Genomic DNA, 20,473 nt, shown 5'->3' with positions numbered 1-20,473 from the left:
TCACAATTTCTGGATTCCAGAACTGGCGTAAAGAGCGTAAACACAGCCGAGTTTTAAAGCACATAATGTTAGTGCTGCAAACAAGTTTTTGATGGAAGCATGGTGTGAATTTAAACAGAGGATACAAGATGGCTCAGAAATACTGAACATTATAGATAAGGGACATTCTAAAGTGGTGAAGAAAATCGGCACTATATGAAGGCAGCGGTCGAAAGTTTGCGCTACACGGCATGTCAGGCCATTGCTCAGCGTGACCACAGAGAGGATGAGCAGTCAGCGAACTGGGCAAATTTTGTCAAACTCCTCAATGTCATCAGCATTTTCGACCAAACGGTTGCAAAAAAAAAAAAAAATAGCACACAACCCGTCAAATGCTAAAATCATGAAGTGCCAAATGAGATAATCGCTATTATGGCTGATATGGTAAGAAAACAAATCAGTGATAAACTGAACGGTGCTGGTTATTTTACATTAATTGTTGACGAGAGTAAGGACATAAGCAAAAAAGAACAGATTTCGGTAGTAGTCCGCTACCTTCATGCTGGGAATGTTATGGAGGAGTTTTTAAACTTTACGTCAGCTGATGGATTGGATGCGGATTCTGTGGTGATGTCGGGGTGCAGGAAAAGAGCATGAAAGTCTAAAACAACAGATAGCATTTACCCGAATAAATTTACCACAGCATGTGCTTATAGTATGCGGCAATGACACTAGAAGCTTAAGTCATAAGCATTTTTTGATACATTTGCCTTCCATAGCAACTAGATAGCCTTAAGAACAGCATGCAGCTTTAAGAACGAGTGTTTTTTCAAATAACAACTATAGCTTTAAGAACGAGCATGTTTACTATGTGCTGCGCCACAGCAGAATAATCCGTTTGCACCTTGAATCGTTGTTTTCCTGTCTCTACCGCAAAGCTGCTTTAATCTGTGATGTATAGCGCTAAACAAACAAAGGCGACCCGACCAGCATGTTTGTTGCTATACAAATGAAAGTGACCCGACCAGCGTGTGCAGCGATCGAGCCGGTTTCCAATGACAACAGATAAGTAACGCACATGGCCGATACGATCACAAAAGCTTAGCACAAACATGTTGCCCATAGCCTGATAGCTTTAAAACCATGAGCATTAAAAGGAACTTAGCTTAGCTTCTGAAAACATTCAGAGATGAAGGAGAGTGGAATAGCCGGCTGTGACGTGGATGCTTAATCTTCTCTTGAAATCCTTTGCAGATCCAGATCCATCTAAACTCGTTCTTTTGCAATTTTTAATTTGCAACCATGCATTTATTTAAGTTGTGGTAACAGGTCCCCTGAATTACTTCTTAGAGTTGTCTTGTGTTGTGTTTTCGCTCCTTTGTTTTCCTGTCTTGTTGGAGGATTTATGTACGTCTGTTGGTGCAGCAGCAGCGTGTCTTACATGTTCACAGCAGCAGCATGAATGTGTATCAGCTAGTGTTGGCCGAACTGTTCAAGTGTGTGTGAAGACTGCAAGTGTGTGTAGAAGCTTTAATCACCCAAAGAGACACACTTATAGTGTTGTAAAACAACTTTCTACACAACTTTATTTACATATTTGATTTTCGATATGTTTCACTTTAAGATAAACATCTAAATGTTTGTTCAGTCGTCCCTGTTTAACTGTGTTCAGTAATTCTGGAGCTTCTAATTAAGTTATTGTACAAAATAAGTGTCTAAGAGCGTAAGTGTGGATACTGGGACAAGTCGACTTTACTACAAAATAATACTTTATAATAATACTTTAAAAACTGTTTTCGAATTTTTTTTTTTTTTTTTTTTTTTTTACAAATGAGTCATAGATAATGAATAGTCTTTCATTAACAAACCAATTTTATCACTAATAATTTAATGATTTTATTTATAGATTTTAACTGCATAAAGGAAACTGCTAAAAGAAAGAAGTGAAACTAACAGTAATGCAAAGAATATCCTATAAACTGTGTTCAGATCAGATGTGTGTTGAGACAGTGTGGTTTACAATATACACTTTATCACACTGAAGAACATGTTTCTCAGCTGCTGTCGTGTCAAAGTCTGTGTGGAAACAGAATGACTGTAGGTTAAACTCCCTGAGCTGTTACCATTGTGCTCTTGAACATCAACCATGAGTTGATCTTCAGGGACTGTTCCTATTACAGTAGAAGTGTACTGTACATTACATTTAAACACCAATGAAGAACAAATCAACTGTTCTCCATTATGTACTGACATTGTGTCACGAAATAACAACTATATACCAGAACTACACTCAGTTCAGATCAGAGGAAGTTCTTTCTTTAGACACTACCAGCCCTTCCTGTCTGAAGAAAGAGCTGTAACTATATAATGAAGAGAGAGACTGACAGAAACAGAAAATGGCTGATAAGTGTGATCTGTGTCTGCTGGGACTGATCATTCTCTCTTCACTTCTCACAGGTAAAGAAATCTGGATTTTCTCTAAAGACATTTAGTGGAATTAGTCTGGAAAGAGTTGATTTGAACATGCTCAGTTTATTCTTGCACACATTCACGTTGTGATCTCAGAGTTGTGTATTGATACATACAGATCATACTGTATTATTCCTGATACTGGACATAGAGTCACTCAAACATCTGATGATCAACAATTATCTTCATATTAAGAGATTTCAACAGCTCTCTGATCAAGACAAATACTTTATTCTGGAGAGTGTGATGATTGTGTTCATGAGGAAAAAAGACGGTATTTGAATCATCTGCTTTTTATGCTGATATGGTTTATAGTTTCATTTATTAATATTCTTTATTTTATTTATTTATAAAGCTCAATTGCCCAAAGTGCTGTACAAAGATAAAAATAAATAAAACAGAAAATACAGAGGTAAATTCAAAGTAAGCACAGTAATGTAAAACATGCCTCAATACCCAGTAGAATTAAAAGCTTGAGATAATAAATGAGTTTACTGTTGCTATGTCTGACAAGCCCTGCCGTTCTCTCGCCACACATCATGTTCTCACGCAGTAAAAAATACATCGTGGAGCAAAGAGGAAACTGACAACACGTCGAGAGACAAGACAGAGCAGGTTACTTTTGATATGAAACAAAGTCTCACATTTCAAATTTTGTCATTTTTAAGAAATTTAAACAATAAATACCATTTGTGGCTCTTTAATGTGTCAGGACAGATCGCTGTAGTGCCTCATCAAGAGGCTCGTGAACCGATCATCTCTTCTTACTAGTTAATTTATAGCATCAAATAAACATGAATGAACCAAATTTCTTCCACAGAAAGATGTCAGTACACTCATTTTTCAAGTTCAAGTCCACCAATATTAATCTGCTAACTGCCCTGACTGCTTTGTCGGACAAAATGGCGGTTTTGGCGTTATGATTGGTTAGATCACCTGTCAATCAAACCCGGCGAAGGGTCAATTAAAGCAGCTGATCAGAGGAACTAAGAGATCTAGTAGATGTCTGCTGTTTTAAAAGGTCTGTGAGGTAAGGTGGTGCCAACACATTTAAAGATTAGATTTATAACGCCAAAAGAGGGTTTGTACTGGCACAAACTGTTAGTAAATCTGGCCCTATGCCACAACTGCCCCTAATATATAACATAATAATCACTCAAATATACTGTGTTTCAGGTACTAGAGGAGCAGAAGTGACTCGTGTGTTCAACAGTTCTGGTGAAAATGTCCGTCTGCCCTGTAATAATGCTCTTTCTGACTGTACATCAACAACTACATGGAACTACTATAACAGATTCACACATTCAGCAGCAGTTGAACTGATTAATGGAGGGGAAAAGAATAAAGACACAGAGAGACATGAGAGACTGAGTCTGGGGTCTGACTGCTCTCTGAACATCAAGAACGTCACACAAGAAGATCATGGATTATACACCTGCCAACAGTGGACAGGTCCGAAAGGACAACAACAAAAACAAGGAAATGATACACGTGTTTATCTGCATGTTCTTCATGGTAAATTTATGATTATGTGATAAATTCAAAAAGGACAGATTCTCCCTTTAAACTCACATGATGATTGAAGAGTCTGTGATTTGTGTCTTGTGTTCAGTTTCAGTGTCTCCATCATCATCATCATCATCATCATCATCCTCACAGACTGAGATCAGTCCAGGTCGCTCTGTGACTCTCTCCTGTCAATTGTATTCATATGATGACATAACTTGTAATGATTTGGTCCGTTCTGAGGAACTTCAGCTGTTGTGGGTGAATCAGACTGGTGTTGATCTGACGACAGACTCCAGATATCAGATATTATTCTCATCAGATCACTGTATCATCACTCTGACTACAACACTCCTGAATGAAGATGACAACAGAGAGTGGAGATGTCAGCTTACTCTCAGAAATCAACTCCAGACCTCAGTCAGATACACTGTCAAGTATTCAGGTGAGAAACAACTATTACTACTGTAAAATATGATGTTAATGTCCTACAGATGAACATCTGAACATTCATCTTCTGATTCAACAACACTGATTCCAGTCAGCAGCTCAAACTCTGAGAAGAAATCAAGCCAAACTACAGCAGCAGCTCCTACACAAGGTTCATGATCACATGATCACTGTCACACATCATCAGTCTCTCACTTCACTGGTTCACACTGGCTTTAATTAATCCATCCTTTAATTTGTACAGAGAATCAGAAGTCATTAAATACTCCAAACTCTGAGAGGACAGCAGCTGCACAAACACCTGGATTTACTGAACAACAAGGTATTTATTCATGTCTTTCTCATTTCAGTGATTCAATTACTGAGAAAGAGCTTGTTGAATTTGTAGACCTCAATCATTCACACAAACAGGAAGTCAGCTTAAACACTAATGTAAAGAGTACATATACTAGAGTAAATATACTCCTTCATCGTATATATGTGAATGATAGAATTGAGTTCTTTTTTAGCTGAAATGATTAAAATCATAGTGAGCATTTATTAAACACAAGTCATCTCATGTTAGTGTGAACATCTTCAGCACAATAACTGAGTCACTGATACGGATCTGATCTGGACTACAGCAGCTGAAATAAATCAGTCTCAGTTTGTGAAAGAAATGTCTTGATGTTGTGTTCATGCATTCAAATATGATTTTTCTATTTCCATTTTGTTTTCAATAGTTGTACCATCAACTACATCAACACTGACTCCAACCTCTCCAGGTGTGTATGAACATCATCCTCATTTCAGTGCTTGTTTTCACACTCTGGAGTTTTTCTAGAATCAGGATCTAAATGAACTCATTGTAGTGAAAATGACCTCAGTGGACATCAGTATTAATATGACTGTAATATCGTCTCTCTCTCAGTGATTGTGATTGTGATTGTTGTCGCTTCATTCGCTGTTCTCCTTCCTGCTCTTATTCTCTGGATGATTCGCAGAAAAAGAGACGGTGAGATTTTACAGTTTCTCTTATTATGTAACAGACAAAAAGTCCAAAACATCTGATAAAATAAACATGTAATTTAGACAGAATTCCTCTTGGACAGAGTTTAATGTTTCTATTCTACAGCACTAGAATTCTTCTAAAATCAATATCAGTCGAGACTGTATTATGTGTTTGATCATAAATATTCTCTCGACGTTATGTTTCAGATAACAGAAGAGGAACTGATGACTCTGAGGTGAGTATTGTAGGTCGATCCATGAGTTATTAGTGTTTATAAGCTCTGATCCTGAAATATGACACTCGTATTAGTCAGATTATATAATGACAGGTTAGTGTATTTGAACTGTTTCTGGTCTAAAACTCACAGATAAGAATAAATATGATGAATCAACATTTACATTCATCTACTGCCAGTGAACAATATGATTCATCTTCAATAATCTGAGTATATTTGTGTATATTTGACACTGTGGTGATTTTCCTGTAACATCCATTCATGTCACAAGGATCTGTCATCATAACGTCATTGTGGAAACTTGGCATCAAAATCCACACAAGAGAGGAGAATGCAGGAGGAGGATTTACTAATAACTGCTCTTTTTACAGGATCAACAAACACGACCTGTCTATCCAACAGGACAGAACACTCTTCTTCAACAGGTAAATTCCCACTCAACATGAGCACATACACCCCCTAGAGGACACAACTGGAACTGCCAGAATTGTACTCAGTCTACTACAGTCATGTCTGTATAATAGATTTAATCAAAACTTGTAGATGAAGTTCTCGTTTTACACATATTTTACCTGAAACATTTGCAGCATACAGTACATACAGTATAACAGTAGTGATAGAACAGACTTTAATATCTTGGTTTGTCATATTTCCATTGGTGTTTAGGAGCAGACAGATGATCATGTGACTTATTCTGAGGTCACTGCGTACAGTAAAAACCAAGACAAAAAGAACAAGGTGAGAAACACTTCCTTGATGTTGTCCAGCTTCTCTCAACATGATAGTTTGTGTTTTCTTCTGAATGTGTGTCATGAATTGAGCTCAAACATCATGCTGTAATAATTGTGTGTTGAAACAATAACTGTGATGTTCATTCAGGTTTGCTGTGATGATAAAGTGACTTATGCTTCCATCAGAGGAGCAAAAGCTGGATCTCAGGAAAACTGCAGTGAACTTTATGCCTCTGTGAACAAGAACATCACAAATCAGTCAAATAATTACACAAAAACCACATGAGCAGAAGAATATGAATCTAATATAACTTTTATAACTAACTGACTTTTTTAACCGGGTATGCTGTCATGTCTAAACTGTGTCCGGTGCATGCATATACTATAATTAGATTTGTTTATTATAAGCTAAACGCTCGCATTCACTCTACACAGAGTGTTAGATACTCAGTTGCTCACTCTCTTGACAAATAGCAACATAGTAAGAAGTATTTCTAATATGTTGGATCTTATATTGAAAGTAGCCTATATTTACCTGTTGAGACATGCCTTCATAATCACCTGTAATTGTGTTGTTTGGGTCAGACACGACGCACAAAGAGTCGTTTTGCAAAATATGCTGTATTTTTTGATTCCTCTAGGTGGCACTAGTGCAGCACAAACTACATAGCCTACGTCACTGTTAAAGGAACACGCCACTATTTTTGAAAATAGGCTCATTTTCCAACTCCCCTAGAGTTAAACAGTTGAGTTTTACCGTTTTCGAATCCATTCAGCCGATCTCTGGGTCTGGCAGTACCACTTTTAGCATAGCTTAGCATAGTCCATTGAATCTGATTAGACCGTTAGCATCTCGCTCAAAAATGACCAAAGAGTTTCAATATTTTTCCTATTTAAAACTTGACTCTCTGTAGTGACATCGTGTACTAAGACCGACTGAAAATGAAAAGTTGTGATTTTCTAGGTCGATATGGCTAGGAACTATACTCTCATTCCGGCGTAATAATCAAGGAACTTTGCTGTCGTACCATGGGTGCAGCAGGCGCAATGATATTACGCAGTGCCTGAAAATAGGCTAACTCCCGTCAACATAACCAACATGACCACCTGCTTGCACAGGGAGCGTGCCTTGCAGCCATGGAGACATTTGTGAGAGACGATTCAGAAGATATTTACTTTGGTGCAGATCCTGGGCCCTCATTTATCAACAGTGCGTAGAAAAGGTTCTACATTTTGTCCTATGAATGAAATTCAGAATGTGCCTAAGTACAAGAAAATCCGTATTTATCAAACGTGCGCACGCAGTTCTTATGCACATGAGTAAGCAATCATTATTGATAAATCCCACATGTGCACAAGTACCATGCTCGTTCACGGTCATTAGCATTCGGAAATGCCTCCAATGAACCATATATGGCTCCATATATAACCATATACCACACTTCCCTTTAAAAATCACATGATTGTGTTTTTTCCTCACCGCAATAATGGCAAAGAGACTCTCGCCAAGCAGATCAGCACGATCTTGGAAAACGCGCTCTCTGCGGAGTGCATTGTTTGCCAAGTCTTCCAATAACGCAAGATAGGCCATTGCACTGAGACAAACATTTTTCACAGCTGTCTTTTATAGGCTTTGACACCAATTACGCATCGTGTTTAAAACTAGACAAATGATAAATTGAGTGTTTTATAATTAAAGGAAATACAGGACATACACAGTAAAATCCCCAGAGTTAAATCAACTCTTCTCAGAGTACATATGGTCCCTCTCTAAATAGTGTTAAAGAAACACTGAAGCAGAGTTAAAGTTAATGAGATAATTAAGCAATTAATAAGGCTGTGACTGAAGTCAGTTGTAGTTATTGTGTTTCTCTTCAGTGATTCTGCTTGTTAACAGCAGGTGTTCATCACTAATGCACAATCATTACTTAATTATCTCATTAACTTTAACTCTGTTTCAGTGTTATTTTAACAGTATTTAGAGAGGGACCATATGTACTCTGAGCAGAGTTGATTTAACTCTGGAGATTTTGCTGTGTATGTGGATTGCTTAATGCATACTGTGACACTATAAAATGCTTTTTATGTGTAGTGTCGCTATTCTACCACTAGATTCTCTGTGTAAGCATGCTCAGAGGTGTGCTGTATATTTACACATACTTCTACGTATAAGTACAAGTTGGTGAATCCCACACTTTTGTGAAACTGTTCTTACACATTCATTACGCACAAATCTGTCCGTACGCACCGTTGATAAATGAGGGCCCTGAACCGTATCTATTTGAACCGGAATACACTGAAGATGAGCTTTTGGAACGTGAAAGTTACCTAGCTGGGGACTATTTTCAGGCGCTGCGTAATATCATTGCTCCTGCTGCACCCATGGTACGACAGCAAAGTTCCTTGATTATTACGCCGGAATGAGAGTATAGTTCCTAGCCATATCGACCTAGAAAATCACAACTTTTCATTTTCCATCAGTCTTAGTACACAATGTAACTACATTTAAATAGGAAAAATATAGAAACTCTTTGGTCATTTTTGAGCGAGATGCTAATGGTCTAATCAGATTCAATGAACTATGCTAAGCTATGCTAAAAGTGTTACCGCCAGACCCGGAGATTGGTTGAATGGATTCGAAAACGGTAAAACTCAACTGTTTAACTCTAGGGGAGTTGGAAAACGAGCCTATTTTCTAAAATAGTGGCGTGTTCCTTTAACGGTACGGCGTGTCGTCATAGTAAAAGTTTCAGATCTAAACAAATAAACACCAAAGTCTTTGTAAACACTCAAACAGGTGTCAGTTTAAATGTATGCCAGAATAAGTATATATATTTTTTTAAATTAAGAATTAAAAAGAAGTATAACATAATAAATAGGCCTATTATTAGCCTATTCCAAATATTAATTAATTAAACCCAATATAAATAAATAAAAATATAAGTATTCTATTCTCATTGAAATAATGCAAATTGGTGGCATTAACAAACGAAGACCATCGTTTCCAAACTCGGATACTTACAGTAGGTCTGCTTACAATCTGTCTTTAACATTTTAGTCTAGAAGTTTTCGTAAAAATAAAATACTTGTGGAGAAAATAAAATACTATGAAAACAGTTTCAGTTACGACTTTTTCATTTGATTTAGTCTAGTTAAAGTGTTAGTTCACCCAAAAGTGATAATTCTGTCATTTATTACTCACCCTCGTGTTGTTTTACACCCATAAGACCTTCGTTGATCTTCAGAACACAAATTGAGATATTTTTGTTGAAATCCGATGGCTCCGTGAGGCCTACATAGGGAGCAATGACATTTCCTCTCTCAAGATCCATTAATGTACTAAAAACATATTTAAATCAGTTCATGTGAGTACAGTGGCTCAATATTAATATTATAAAGCGACGAGAATATTTTTGGTGCGCCAAAAAAACCAAAATAACGACTTATATAGTGATGGCCGATTTCAAAACACTGCTTCAGGAAGATTCAGAGCGTTATGAATCAGCGTGTCGAATCATGATTCAGATCGTGTGTCAAACCGCCAAACTGCTGAAATCACGTGACTTTGGCGCTGATTCGACACAAAAGATCGTAGACGCCAAAGCTGCTGTAAGATCAGCATACCTGGAAGTCTCCGTCACTGGCAGATTTGAAGAAAATTACTGTGGTTTGGCAAATAAATATATGACGGACAGTTGCATACGTATTACCAACAATTTATCATGTAAGCTTTATGGTACACCTCAAAGGAATTTATAGTGTTAATATTAATTAGCGAGTCCACGAATGGAGCTTATATGGACCACACGCCACTGATATAACCCAGTCCTAACGGTGTCATTCAGTGCCATTATAAATACTTTCAATGTCTTTTACATGTTAACAAACAAACCCAAGTGATGCTCTGATTTATTTGTAGTTATTGGTTATTTTTCTCAGTTCAGCATGTTTTTTGTATAGTTTCTGTCTGCTTGTTGATCAGTTAATGCTAGTGTCTTTATTATTAATTCAGAGCTGCAGGTTTGTACAAAGTCTAGAAAATGAGGACACTTTTACTCTCTTATTCTCATTAAATCATGTATTTTCTCCAGCAGTTAATTAACTGTCAGCTTGCACTAATTATGAGAACAGACAAAGCTACTTGATTATGTAAGTGTTTATCACAATATGACAGGAATGATAATTTGGTGTTTGAAATGTTTGATCAGCTGCTTTCAGCAATTCTTGTAATATTATATTTTATTTGTCAATAATAAAATAGCCTATGTCAAACATGTGTGTTTATCTATGTTTTCATCATTACACATATTTTCTTGAGCAGACTCTGTAGACGTGACAGAAACCTCTGCGTAACCTCTGATTATATGGGCTCAAATCTTTACAGATACAGATGTGAGTTTGTGTAAATCTCTGTCTGAGCAGAATGATCCTGTGAATCTTAAATAAATTCAGAACACAAATTGAGATATTTTTGTTGAAATCCGATGGCTCCGTGAGGCCTACATAGGCCAGCAATGACATTTCCTCTCTCAAGATCCATTAATGTACTAAAAACATATTTAAATCAGTTCATGTGAGTACGGTGGTTCAATATTAATATTATAAAGCGACGAGAATATTTTTGGTGCGCCAAAAAAAACCAAAATAACGACTTATATAGTGATGGCCGATTTCATTACATTTTTAAACAGCCAGAACAAACTATACAAAAGTCACTTGTTTTCATTCACTCCTTTAAGTGCACTAATGTAGGGAACAGTGAATGAAGGTATAGAGGGTGGTTTCAGATACAGTATTTTACTACAGTATTCCAGCTGTATATCAATAGAAAGAAAACATGTCTGAGAACCATTAACATCATTAATTCCATTATATCAATATTCTGTGAACCTCAGATGATTCATAAACATTAGTATACCTGACAAGTTTTCATACATAACATTTTGTACAGTTTGGATGCTGTCAGTAGATATTTAACATTTCATTGTCTGTCAGCAGTTCTTTGGGCGTTTAAATCGCAAAGGCACAGACCTTGACACATAAAACATCTATTGTTACGTATGAAGATAAAACTACCATTAAAATAAGCAAAAACAACACAAAAAATCAAGATATTTCTTACTGTAGCTCAGCCCCTCCCTCTACAACTGTTTCCACTGAAGGACAGGATTCCCACGCTCTTAGAAGACCGGGATATATCGGCCTAACTTTAAAACTGGGGTTTTCTAGACCTGGAAAAGTCATGTAAATTATCTTTCTAGTTATGCCAAGCTTTAAACAAATTATTGGGTAGAAATTGTGAGTAATTGTGTGTTTATTTTATGTATGTAAATGAGTAGCCATGTATATTTGTAGTTATTCATTGTCAATGTAAAGATTCTTTTAAATTTGCCAGTAAAAGTATGGCTTCTCCATGTCTAAAACCACTAAAACACACTTTTCTTTTGTCCTCTTTGTGTTCTGGCTTTGAGTTCTAGTGCTTTTAAAACTGTTTTCATAATCTTTTGTCTAGTTTATCTGAGCGATGTACATGTAGTGTGACATTACATGTTTTCTGTGGTGTTTTCAGAGCGGTCAGCTCACTGCTGAGGTCTGGAAACAAGTTTCTGATGAGTGTGAGAACTGGTTTGACCTGGTCTAGTTTGACCACACACTTAAAGAAAGAAGAGGAACTGAGATCTGAACCCACACAGCATCTCTGAACCCAGTTTGGACTGATGGGTGTGAATTCTCACACATTTCGGGGGCGTTTACACGACACCGTTTAAAAAAAAAAAGTATGCGTTTTGTCCGTTTATTGACAATGACAATGCAAACTTTTGAAAACAGGTTTCAAAGTGCAAGTTTTTGAAGACGATACTGTTATTGTCGCAGTGTATCCTAGAAAAAAAAAAAAAACTTGTGAAAATGGTGACATCATGCGCATACGTATTACATGTTCAGACATCGGCAACTATTGGCCTGGCATCATAATACAGCGTATTTAGCCGTTTTTGTGGAGCCGTGTGGACAGGGAACATTGACAATGTTGTTGTCTATTTTCTAGAATGCAAAGGAAAAACTTTAGCACAGAGATGCCCAAACTGGGCCCGCAGGCCAAAGTTGGCCCATTGTGTACTTTACGTACATCACGGGCCTTTAGAGAGAGAGTTGATGAGAGAGACGCCGCTCGACTGCTGACTGCTGTTACAGTATACTAATGTGTTCATTTCCACTTTGATTTGTAGCGTTCATCTGGGCAGACAAGCTCTGACGCGTGTTACAAACTGCTCCTCCAGCCCACAGCCAATGATCTTGTCTGAGCTATGGATACATTTAAAAAAAAAAGTTCATGGAAAGATGTAAGTAGATGTAAGTTAAAAAACTGTTTTACGATAGAAATTTTCAGCGACCGACAGTAATAGACTGTCTAGTGATGCAAACTACTTTTTTTTATGAAATTCCACCTTTTTGAAATGAAAATATACAATCATGATTCAAATTTAGAGTATTGTAGGTGCAAAATGAGTAGTGCCCTAAAGTTGTTGTCTTTTGGTGAATTTCTTACCCCTGGTTTCACAGACAAGGCTTAATCTAGTCCTAGACCTAAAGGCATGTTTGAGCTGTTTTAACTGAAAGCATATCTTAAAATATGTCAGTGTCATTGTTTTGTCTCAAGATTCACACCTGTAATGTTTTTTTTTTTCTAGTGAACGTTTATAAAAGCTACTTAAATACCCTAAATGAACTGGGGCCTAACCCTGGCTTAGTCTAAGCCCTGTCTGTGGAACCGGACATTAATTTTGAAGCTAAAATAAGGACCATTGATTTTTGTTCGGGGAATCCGTCCAAAATTTTACAAAATATAAATTTTTAGCGTTCTTTTAAAATGACTAACTGATTGACGAATCAGTGTACGCTAGGTAATGGAGGACGTTAGGTGATTCACAAAATGAGCTGTACAAAGCCGAGATAAGGCGCAGTGTGGCTTGCGGTGCCAGTGCTTAAATGCTTTAAACTCGTTTGTTTCTATAAGCAACAAAACTCGTGGAAGACTGATTTGATGCAGGACTTATAGGCCCAGCCCAAGTGCTTTATAACGCCATCAAGAACACTGCTATATCATCGGGAGTTTTGCGTCCTCCTGTCCTCGGGAGTTCGTTCTCCTGAGTCGACCTTTTCAAATGTGAACTACCAAGACCGAACTTTGTGTACTTGGTATTGAGAAATGTCTAGTGTGTGGTGCTGGAGTGATGAAGTGATCGATGATAGCTGGGGATGATTGTGGGATGTGTGCAGGTGGATTCTGGGAGATGTAGTGCTGAGGTGACAGGCATGGTGACTGGAGATCGTGACAATAGCTGATACAGAACTATAATGTAAAATAACATAATGTAATATAGATAACTGAAATATTTTTTTGAATAATAGAAAGAGTTTACCTTTATCATAGATTCCTTATCAGAGAATACTATTCCGGAAGCTCAAGTATATTGTAGTAAAAATATGAAGGCAGAATCCATGCAAAGAGTCAGTTGAATTTTTACTTGAATTTGGTTCAAGCTATTATTTTCTGTGGTTTTATCCCATTAAAATGTCCTCCCCTGTGTGTTTTACCAAATCATGTGTGGAGATTATATACATTACATTGATCTGGTGCCACTTTTTCTTCATTTGTCCCACTGTCCCTTCAAATATAACAGCATTTGTTGGCACTGCAAACATTGTCACAGTATGCACAGGATTATGACCTCTGCCCCGGAGGGCACACAGGCAGCAGACTGCTTACAAAATGCTGAGGGAAATCCACTCCGCTCATTTACAGTACTCTGCCTACTAGAGGGGAACACAGACACTGCCTAGGGTGCAAAATGAGAGGATATCATATTGTACAAGAGGTGTTTTTTCTGAGAAATGTGTGATAATGACTGTCTATCCTCTACCCATGTGTTGAGTGAGATGTGTTCAGTGCTTGAAGTGGGCCAGTACTAGGAACGATTTTTGCATACCAGCAGCTATCATGAAAACTGGCCTGGACATGTAGGTCATGTGCTGTATGGTGCTTTTGTAACGGTCATTTAGAGAATTTACGGTAATTTGTGGTCGACAACTGCACATGTGTGTAGAGGGTGTGTGTGTCTGTAAGAAAGGCAGAAGGTGAGCAGGAGAAGAGATAACCACTCTACCAACATTTGTTTATCTCCCTCTTTCTGTTTGTGACCCGAGTTGAATGTTTATTTGTATACTTTTCCTCAATCTAACCCTATGTATGCGGATGAGTGTGACGGCTCTTGAGTCATTTTATTAAACCCAGGAAAATACACCAGCTCCCGTCTCTCTTGTATCTCAATATGCAAGCTTCAAGTACTGAGTACTGCTAATGGTTACAGTAATGTTTTTATTTAAATTTAGTGCACGTTTAATTCAGCACATATTTTTAGATGGGAGAAATCTTCCTACCTCTGCTTCTGGATATCTGCCCTCTGGTGGTGGTTGTTGTAGTTGTTTTCTGTAGGGCATTCATTTAATCTCTGAATGCATTTCCCACATCAAGCAATAGATGATCGATGATCTTCAATAGATGATCCACAGACTGTGGTGTCCTCAAATGATACGGGAGAGCATTCCACAGACATGGTAACTCACATTCTGAAGACAGAAAAAATGCATCCATCCATAAAAAAAGTAATCCATACGGCTCCAGGGGGTTAATAAAGGCCTTTTGAAGCGAAGGGATGTGTTTTTGTAAGAAAAATATCCATATATAAAACTTTATAAATTCGAATAACAAGCTTCCGGCGGACGACCGTACGCATATTGCGCACGTCAATTTGGGCGGAAGAACAACCTTTGACCCGAACGCAGTGACGCAATGACGATGTGGAGGCGAAGAGGAGAGAGCAAAACAAAACACTGATCACAAATTAGAAGTCTGAAACGAGAAATTTTAAAGAGAAATGTCGGAGGATTTCTATATAAGAGAAGAGGAGCTTGAGTTTGTTGCCCAGCCGTATTTGTTTGAACCGTGAGAGGCGTCTAAGCTTATGATACATATATCTTGGATAAATATATCTTGGATTGTGTTCATCTAAAAGAAGATCTTTTACCTAGGATGGCTTGAGGGTGAGTAAATCATGGGATGATTTTCATTTTTGGGTGAACTATCCCTTTAAAGGAGAAGCGACATATTTCCCTTCGGTGTCTCACTAATTAAGGCCCCACCTACAACAATTGATAGGAACTCCCGATCGGAACCATTGAATATAGAACTTAATAAAAATGTATTTGATACAAGTTTTGCATTGAACAAACAAAACAAGCCCTGAAAATTGATAAAAGAACACATATTACACAGATACTTGATATTTAATCTCATTATATGACTAGTTAAGTGCATTTGATAGATTTTACTTTCAATAAAACATTTGAAAACGGTTTGTAAAAGGAGTTTTTATGCATGTTTGGCCTGAGTTTTTGTTGCATTTACACTGTTCTGACCAGCAGGGGTCACCAGCGAGTGATGTTTTGAACTCTTCCAAACAATGAATCAGCTTGAGGAGCAATTGATTCAGTTGATTCAAAGCTTTAAAAAGCTTCATTTCTCCCATCATCACTATGATCAACAACAGTAACATAACACAAGAGGCACAACAAACTGGAGAAACAAGAGGGAAAGAGAGCACATTATAAAGGGAGCAGAGGACATGAGGAACAGGTGAACACACTCAGATAAACGAGGACTCAACAAGGACTAAACAAGGGTAATGGAGACAAGGAGGCGGGACCAGAGGATCACATGACCAACACAAACAAAGACAGAGTCATGTGATCAAGAACAACTCAAAGAGACATTGAACAACGACACGACAGACAGAAGTGTCAAACTGCCATTTTCTGTTTCTAACACTCTTCTCTTCATTATGTAGTTACAGCTCCTCCTGTGGTTGAGAACTTCCTCTGATCTGACCGACTCAGCGTTTAAATCCTGCTAGAGCTGAAATATAGTGACACTCTTCCACAGTGAAGTGTTGCTGTACATCTGTGTGAAACATGTTGTTCAGTGTGAGAAAGTGTATATTGTAAACCACACTGACTCAAACCACATCTGATCTGAACACAGTTTATAGGATATTCTTTTGCACACAAACTTGTGCATTACTGTTAGTTTCTCTTCTTTCTTTTAGCATGCCATTAAAATATAGAAATAAAATGATTAAATTATTAGTGATAAAGCTGGTTTGTTACACTTATGTCTCTGAACTGCCCTCTGGAGATGGACAGGAGCTGATCCCAGACCCTCTCTCTTTCCTCAAGCCAATGGTTTACAGCTGGAACTTCGGAGGGCTCACCTGAGCAGGGAAACAGGGCCGGTTGGTAATCGAGTATGGACTGAAATGCTGTTAACCCTTTTAAACCGCTTGTGTTGTTGTCGTTGACACATCCAACCAAGCTGTCTTCATGTTACCGTAACTCTTCAACCGTTTGCGGTCGCAATGCCTTCCATCAGCAAATGGCAGCCGCTTTCAGGGAGAGCGGGAGGAAGGAGGATTTGAACAGAGAGATATGGAGGGCAGCAGTTTAGGGAGTTTTGGATTGCATAAATAATAGAAAAAAAAAGAAAAAAAAAACATGATTAGGCCTGAGTTCAATTAGGACATTTAAGTAGCTTTTATAAACAAACCTTAGAAAAAAACATTACTGGTGTGGATCTTGAGACAAAACAATGACACTGACATATTTTAAGATATGATTTCAGTTAAAACAGCTCAAACTGGGACTAACTTAAGCCCCGTTTGTGAAACTTGCCGTTTAAATACTAGTTTACACACAGCTGGCCAATATAAGTCAGTCGGTTTTTGCAAATAAAATGATTTAGCTGGAGATATAATTTAGTGCAGCTGTGCTGCCAGTATTTTACTGTTAATTTACAGGAGTTTTTTTTGTAATTACTGTAAATTTACAGTGAAATGTTTTACAGTGCAATAAATGAGGGAGACCGTGACTGTGAGAATAACATCAATAGAAAAGTAACGGTAGTCTGACTACAAGTATTTTAAAATGTAATATAATGTAATTACATGTACTTAATTTTTGGAATCTGATTACGTAATCCAGATTACATGTAACCAGTTACACCAGCTCTGTCCCCGGGTTTACATCCAACACTCAGTACATTATATGGGGATTTTGTAGAGGAAAGTTGAGTATCACTCAGAGGTGTAGTCGAGACCAGGGCCCGTATGTATAAAACTTCTCAGAAATGCTCTTAAGAATAGTCTTAAGTGTCAAAAAATTCTTAGTAAAGAGTAGGACTTTTCTAAGAGTAGGAGACTTTTATAAAGAAGCTAAAAGCAACTTTTAGTAAAGTCTAAGACTGATTCTTAAGCGCACTTAAGTGTTGTGAACTAAGGACTACAATGATGTCAACTCAAAATGGCCGCCCTCAACCTCTGAATCAGCCAATAGCGAGCCTGCAAGGGTGAAGTCACAGCAGCACGACACCGATAATTTAATGTTATTATAAAAAAAAAATCATTGAAAAAGACACTGAAACGTTTTAATATTTTAATTTATTTTTTAAAATAGCTTTGCATTGTGCAAAATTATCACAAATTAGTATCTTTTTCTATTGATATATGTCTCCTCATTTACAGTTAGAGAAATGATGTGAACACGAGTTCATCAACGGCTCCAACAACTCCAGGGAAGCCCACAGTCAACATAAGAGTGGCTTGCTTTTGCTTTGATTTGATGGTCAGTTGGAAAGTCAATGAAGTGCCATAGAGTAGTGGCCAAATGTGATGTCCAGCCATATGAAAATTGACATCTTCAACCTTAATTCAAATATTTTAAAAATGTTTTAAAAGATGTAAGCATATCGTGTAGCTGTGCTTGGAGTCAGTTGTTTCATGTGTGATAATGAAATGAAATTTCAATTATTTCAAGTTATTTTTGGCCAGGCTGTCATGCAATGTAATTATGAACACATGCAAAAACAAGAGGACCAATGAAATATTAAAAACTGATTATGTTGTAGTCAATGTTATATTTTTTAGGACCGCGTTTATAGAGAGCTAAGAGGGAAGGCCTGAAAACAGATGAGGAGGCTGCTTTGATTCCTTCTCATGTGAGTAACACTGGGTTTGATTGACTGGAGCTGCTGTTCTGTTGCGATTAACAATAAACTCTTGTTTGTATTTACTCTAGTGTACTGTACGTTAATTTTTTGTGCTTCCTTGTCGTTCGTTCATCATCTGCGCTTTATTTTTCGTGAAGCATTTTTTGCGCATCAGCTGTGATAAACAGACATCCACTCTCGTATTGCATGTGTAACAGCGGCCAGATAGTGAGAGTTGAGCAGTTAAACTACGGCACACTGACGACCGCTAGAGAATGAGGCGTTTAACGTCATTGTTAGTGCACTCGCCTCACGTGCCAGCAGTGATCGGGCCGGGGTTCGAGACCGACTCTGAGCAGGGTGGTTAGTATTGGAGAGTGAGTTTTGGAGGCGGAGCAATGAAGAGAGGGGTGTGTTTGTTTGGGTTGATTTCAAATATCAACAGTGTTCAACAATGAATTTGAGAAATCGCATACACAATCTTTAAATGTATTAAAATGCATTAAACATATTAATTATTGTTTAAGTAATATTTATTACATTTATTTAAAGTTATTACATTTCTTATTAGGTCAGTTACAAAAAGAATTGACAATCAAGTTGATATAATTTTATCAACTCCATGTCATCATATAACTCCAATACATCATATCTTCATTGGAGAGCGTGAGTCTCCTCCTCTCTGCTGCCATCTTGTTACTCCTAACTATAGTTAGGAGACCTCTGCAGCTCTCTTACTTAATTTAGGAGCTGAGACCTAGTCTTGACACTTACGAACCTTTATGAATCACACTTATTCTTAAGTCTAAGAATAAGAGTAAAATTACGTCATTCTTAGAATTTTGACACACTTAAGACTGAAATTTTACTCTGAGCGACTTTATACATACGGGCCCAGATCCTCCAAAACCAAGACCTAAACTAAGACCATTCAAAATCCTCACTGTTAAAAGTACACTGCTCTGTGTCTATAAGACATTTAGTGGAATTAGTCTGGAAAGAGTTGATTTGAACATGCTCAGTTTATTCTTGCACACATTCACGTTGTGATCTCAGAGTTGTGTATTGATACATACAGATCATACTGTATTATTCCTGATACTGGACATAGAGTCACTCAAACATCTGATGATCAACAATTATCTTCATATTAAGAGATTTCAACAGCTCTCTGATCAAGACAAATACTTTATTCTGAGAGTGTGTTTGCTTTAAGAATTTTTTTATGCTGATATATTTTATGTTTTCATTTATTAATAATATAACATAATGATCACTCAAATATACTGTGTTTCAGGTATGATTGGAGCAGAAGTGACTCGTGTGTTCATCAGTTCTGGTGAAAATGTCCGTCTGCCCTGTAATAATGATATTTCTGACTGCAACTCAACTACATGGATCTATAACAGATTCACACATTCAGAGACAGATGAACTGATTGATCGAGGGATAAAGAAGAAAGACACAGAGAGACATGAGAGACTGAGTCTGGGGTCTGACTGCTCTCTGAACATCAAGAACGTCACAGAAGAAGATCATGGATTTTACAGCTGCAGACAATATGTGAATGGACAAAAACAAGGAACTGATGCAAGTGTTTTACTGCATGTTCTTCATGGTAAGTTTATGATTATGTGGTCAATTTAAAAAGGACAGATTCTCCCTTTAAACTCACATGATGATTGAAGAGTCTGTGATTTGTGTCTTGTGTTCAGTTTCAGTGTCTCCATCATCATCATCATCATCATCATCCTCACAGACTGAGATCAGTCCAGGTCGCTCTGTGACTCTCTCCTGTCAGTTGTATTCTAGATTCTCCTGTGCAATGATAATTGATGTTTGGGTCCGTTATGAGGGACTTCAGCTGTTGTGGGTGAATCAGGCTGGTGTTGATCTGACGACAGACTCCAGATATCAGATATTATTCTCATCAGATCACTGTATCATCACTCTGACTACAACACTCCTGAATGAAGATGACAACAGAGAGTGGAGATGTCAGCTTACTCACAGAA

At 37.5% G+C, this 20,473-nt stretch overlaps 2 protein-coding genes across 7 annotated transcripts in view; both read left to right on the top strand.

The window, feature by feature from the left end:
* Positions 1 to 20,473, top strand: part of LOC127508114 (obscurin-like) — a 536,232-nt gene that overhangs the window by 130,726 nt on the left and 385,033 nt on the right. The window contains exon 1 of one of the 2 annotated variants that reach the window (XM_051885771.1): positions 2,336 to 2,436. The exons of the other annotated variant lie outside the window; for it this stretch is intronic. Coding sequence (XP_051741731.1) covers positions 2,376 to 2,436 — 61 coding nt within the window. The 5' untranslated portion in view covers positions 2,336 to 2,375. Of the gene's footprint in view, positions 1 to 2,335; positions 2,437 to 20,473 lie in introns of those variants that run through there. 2 annotated transcript variants of the gene reach the window in all.
* Positions 1 to 20,473, top strand: part of LOC127508155 (CXADR-like membrane protein) — a 252,545-nt gene that overhangs the window by 219,609 nt on the left and 12,463 nt on the right. For 2 of the 5 annotated variants that reach the window (XM_051885848.1, XM_051885846.1), the window contains exons 2-3: positions 3,625 to 3,963; positions 4,061 to 4,399. The exons of 1 other annotated variant lie outside the window; for it this stretch is intronic. In XM_051885848.1, the coding sequence (XP_051741808.1) occupies positions 3,625 to 3,963; positions 4,061 to 4,399 (678 nt within the window). Of the gene's footprint in view, positions 1 to 3,624; positions 3,964 to 4,060; positions 4,400 to 4,495; positions 4,556 to 4,648; positions 4,727 to 5,126; positions 5,169 to 5,314; positions 5,399 to 5,601; positions 5,631 to 6,001; positions 6,056 to 6,296; positions 6,369 to 6,509; positions 7,088 to 20,473 lie in introns of those variants that run through there. 2 more of the 5 variants (XM_051885845.1, XM_051885849.1) reach the window with 2 other exon arrangements.

This window comes from Ctenopharyngodon idella, chromosome 3, assembly GCF_019924925.1.
Source record: "Ctenopharyngodon idella isolate HZGC_01 chromosome 3, HZGC01, whole genome shotgun sequence".
NCBI classification, from domain to species: Eukaryota; Metazoa; Chordata; class Actinopteri; order Cypriniformes; family Xenocyprididae; genus Ctenopharyngodon; species Ctenopharyngodon idella.
Note: the sequence above shows the minus strand (reverse complement) of the source record. Positions and strands in the feature narration are given on the sequence as shown.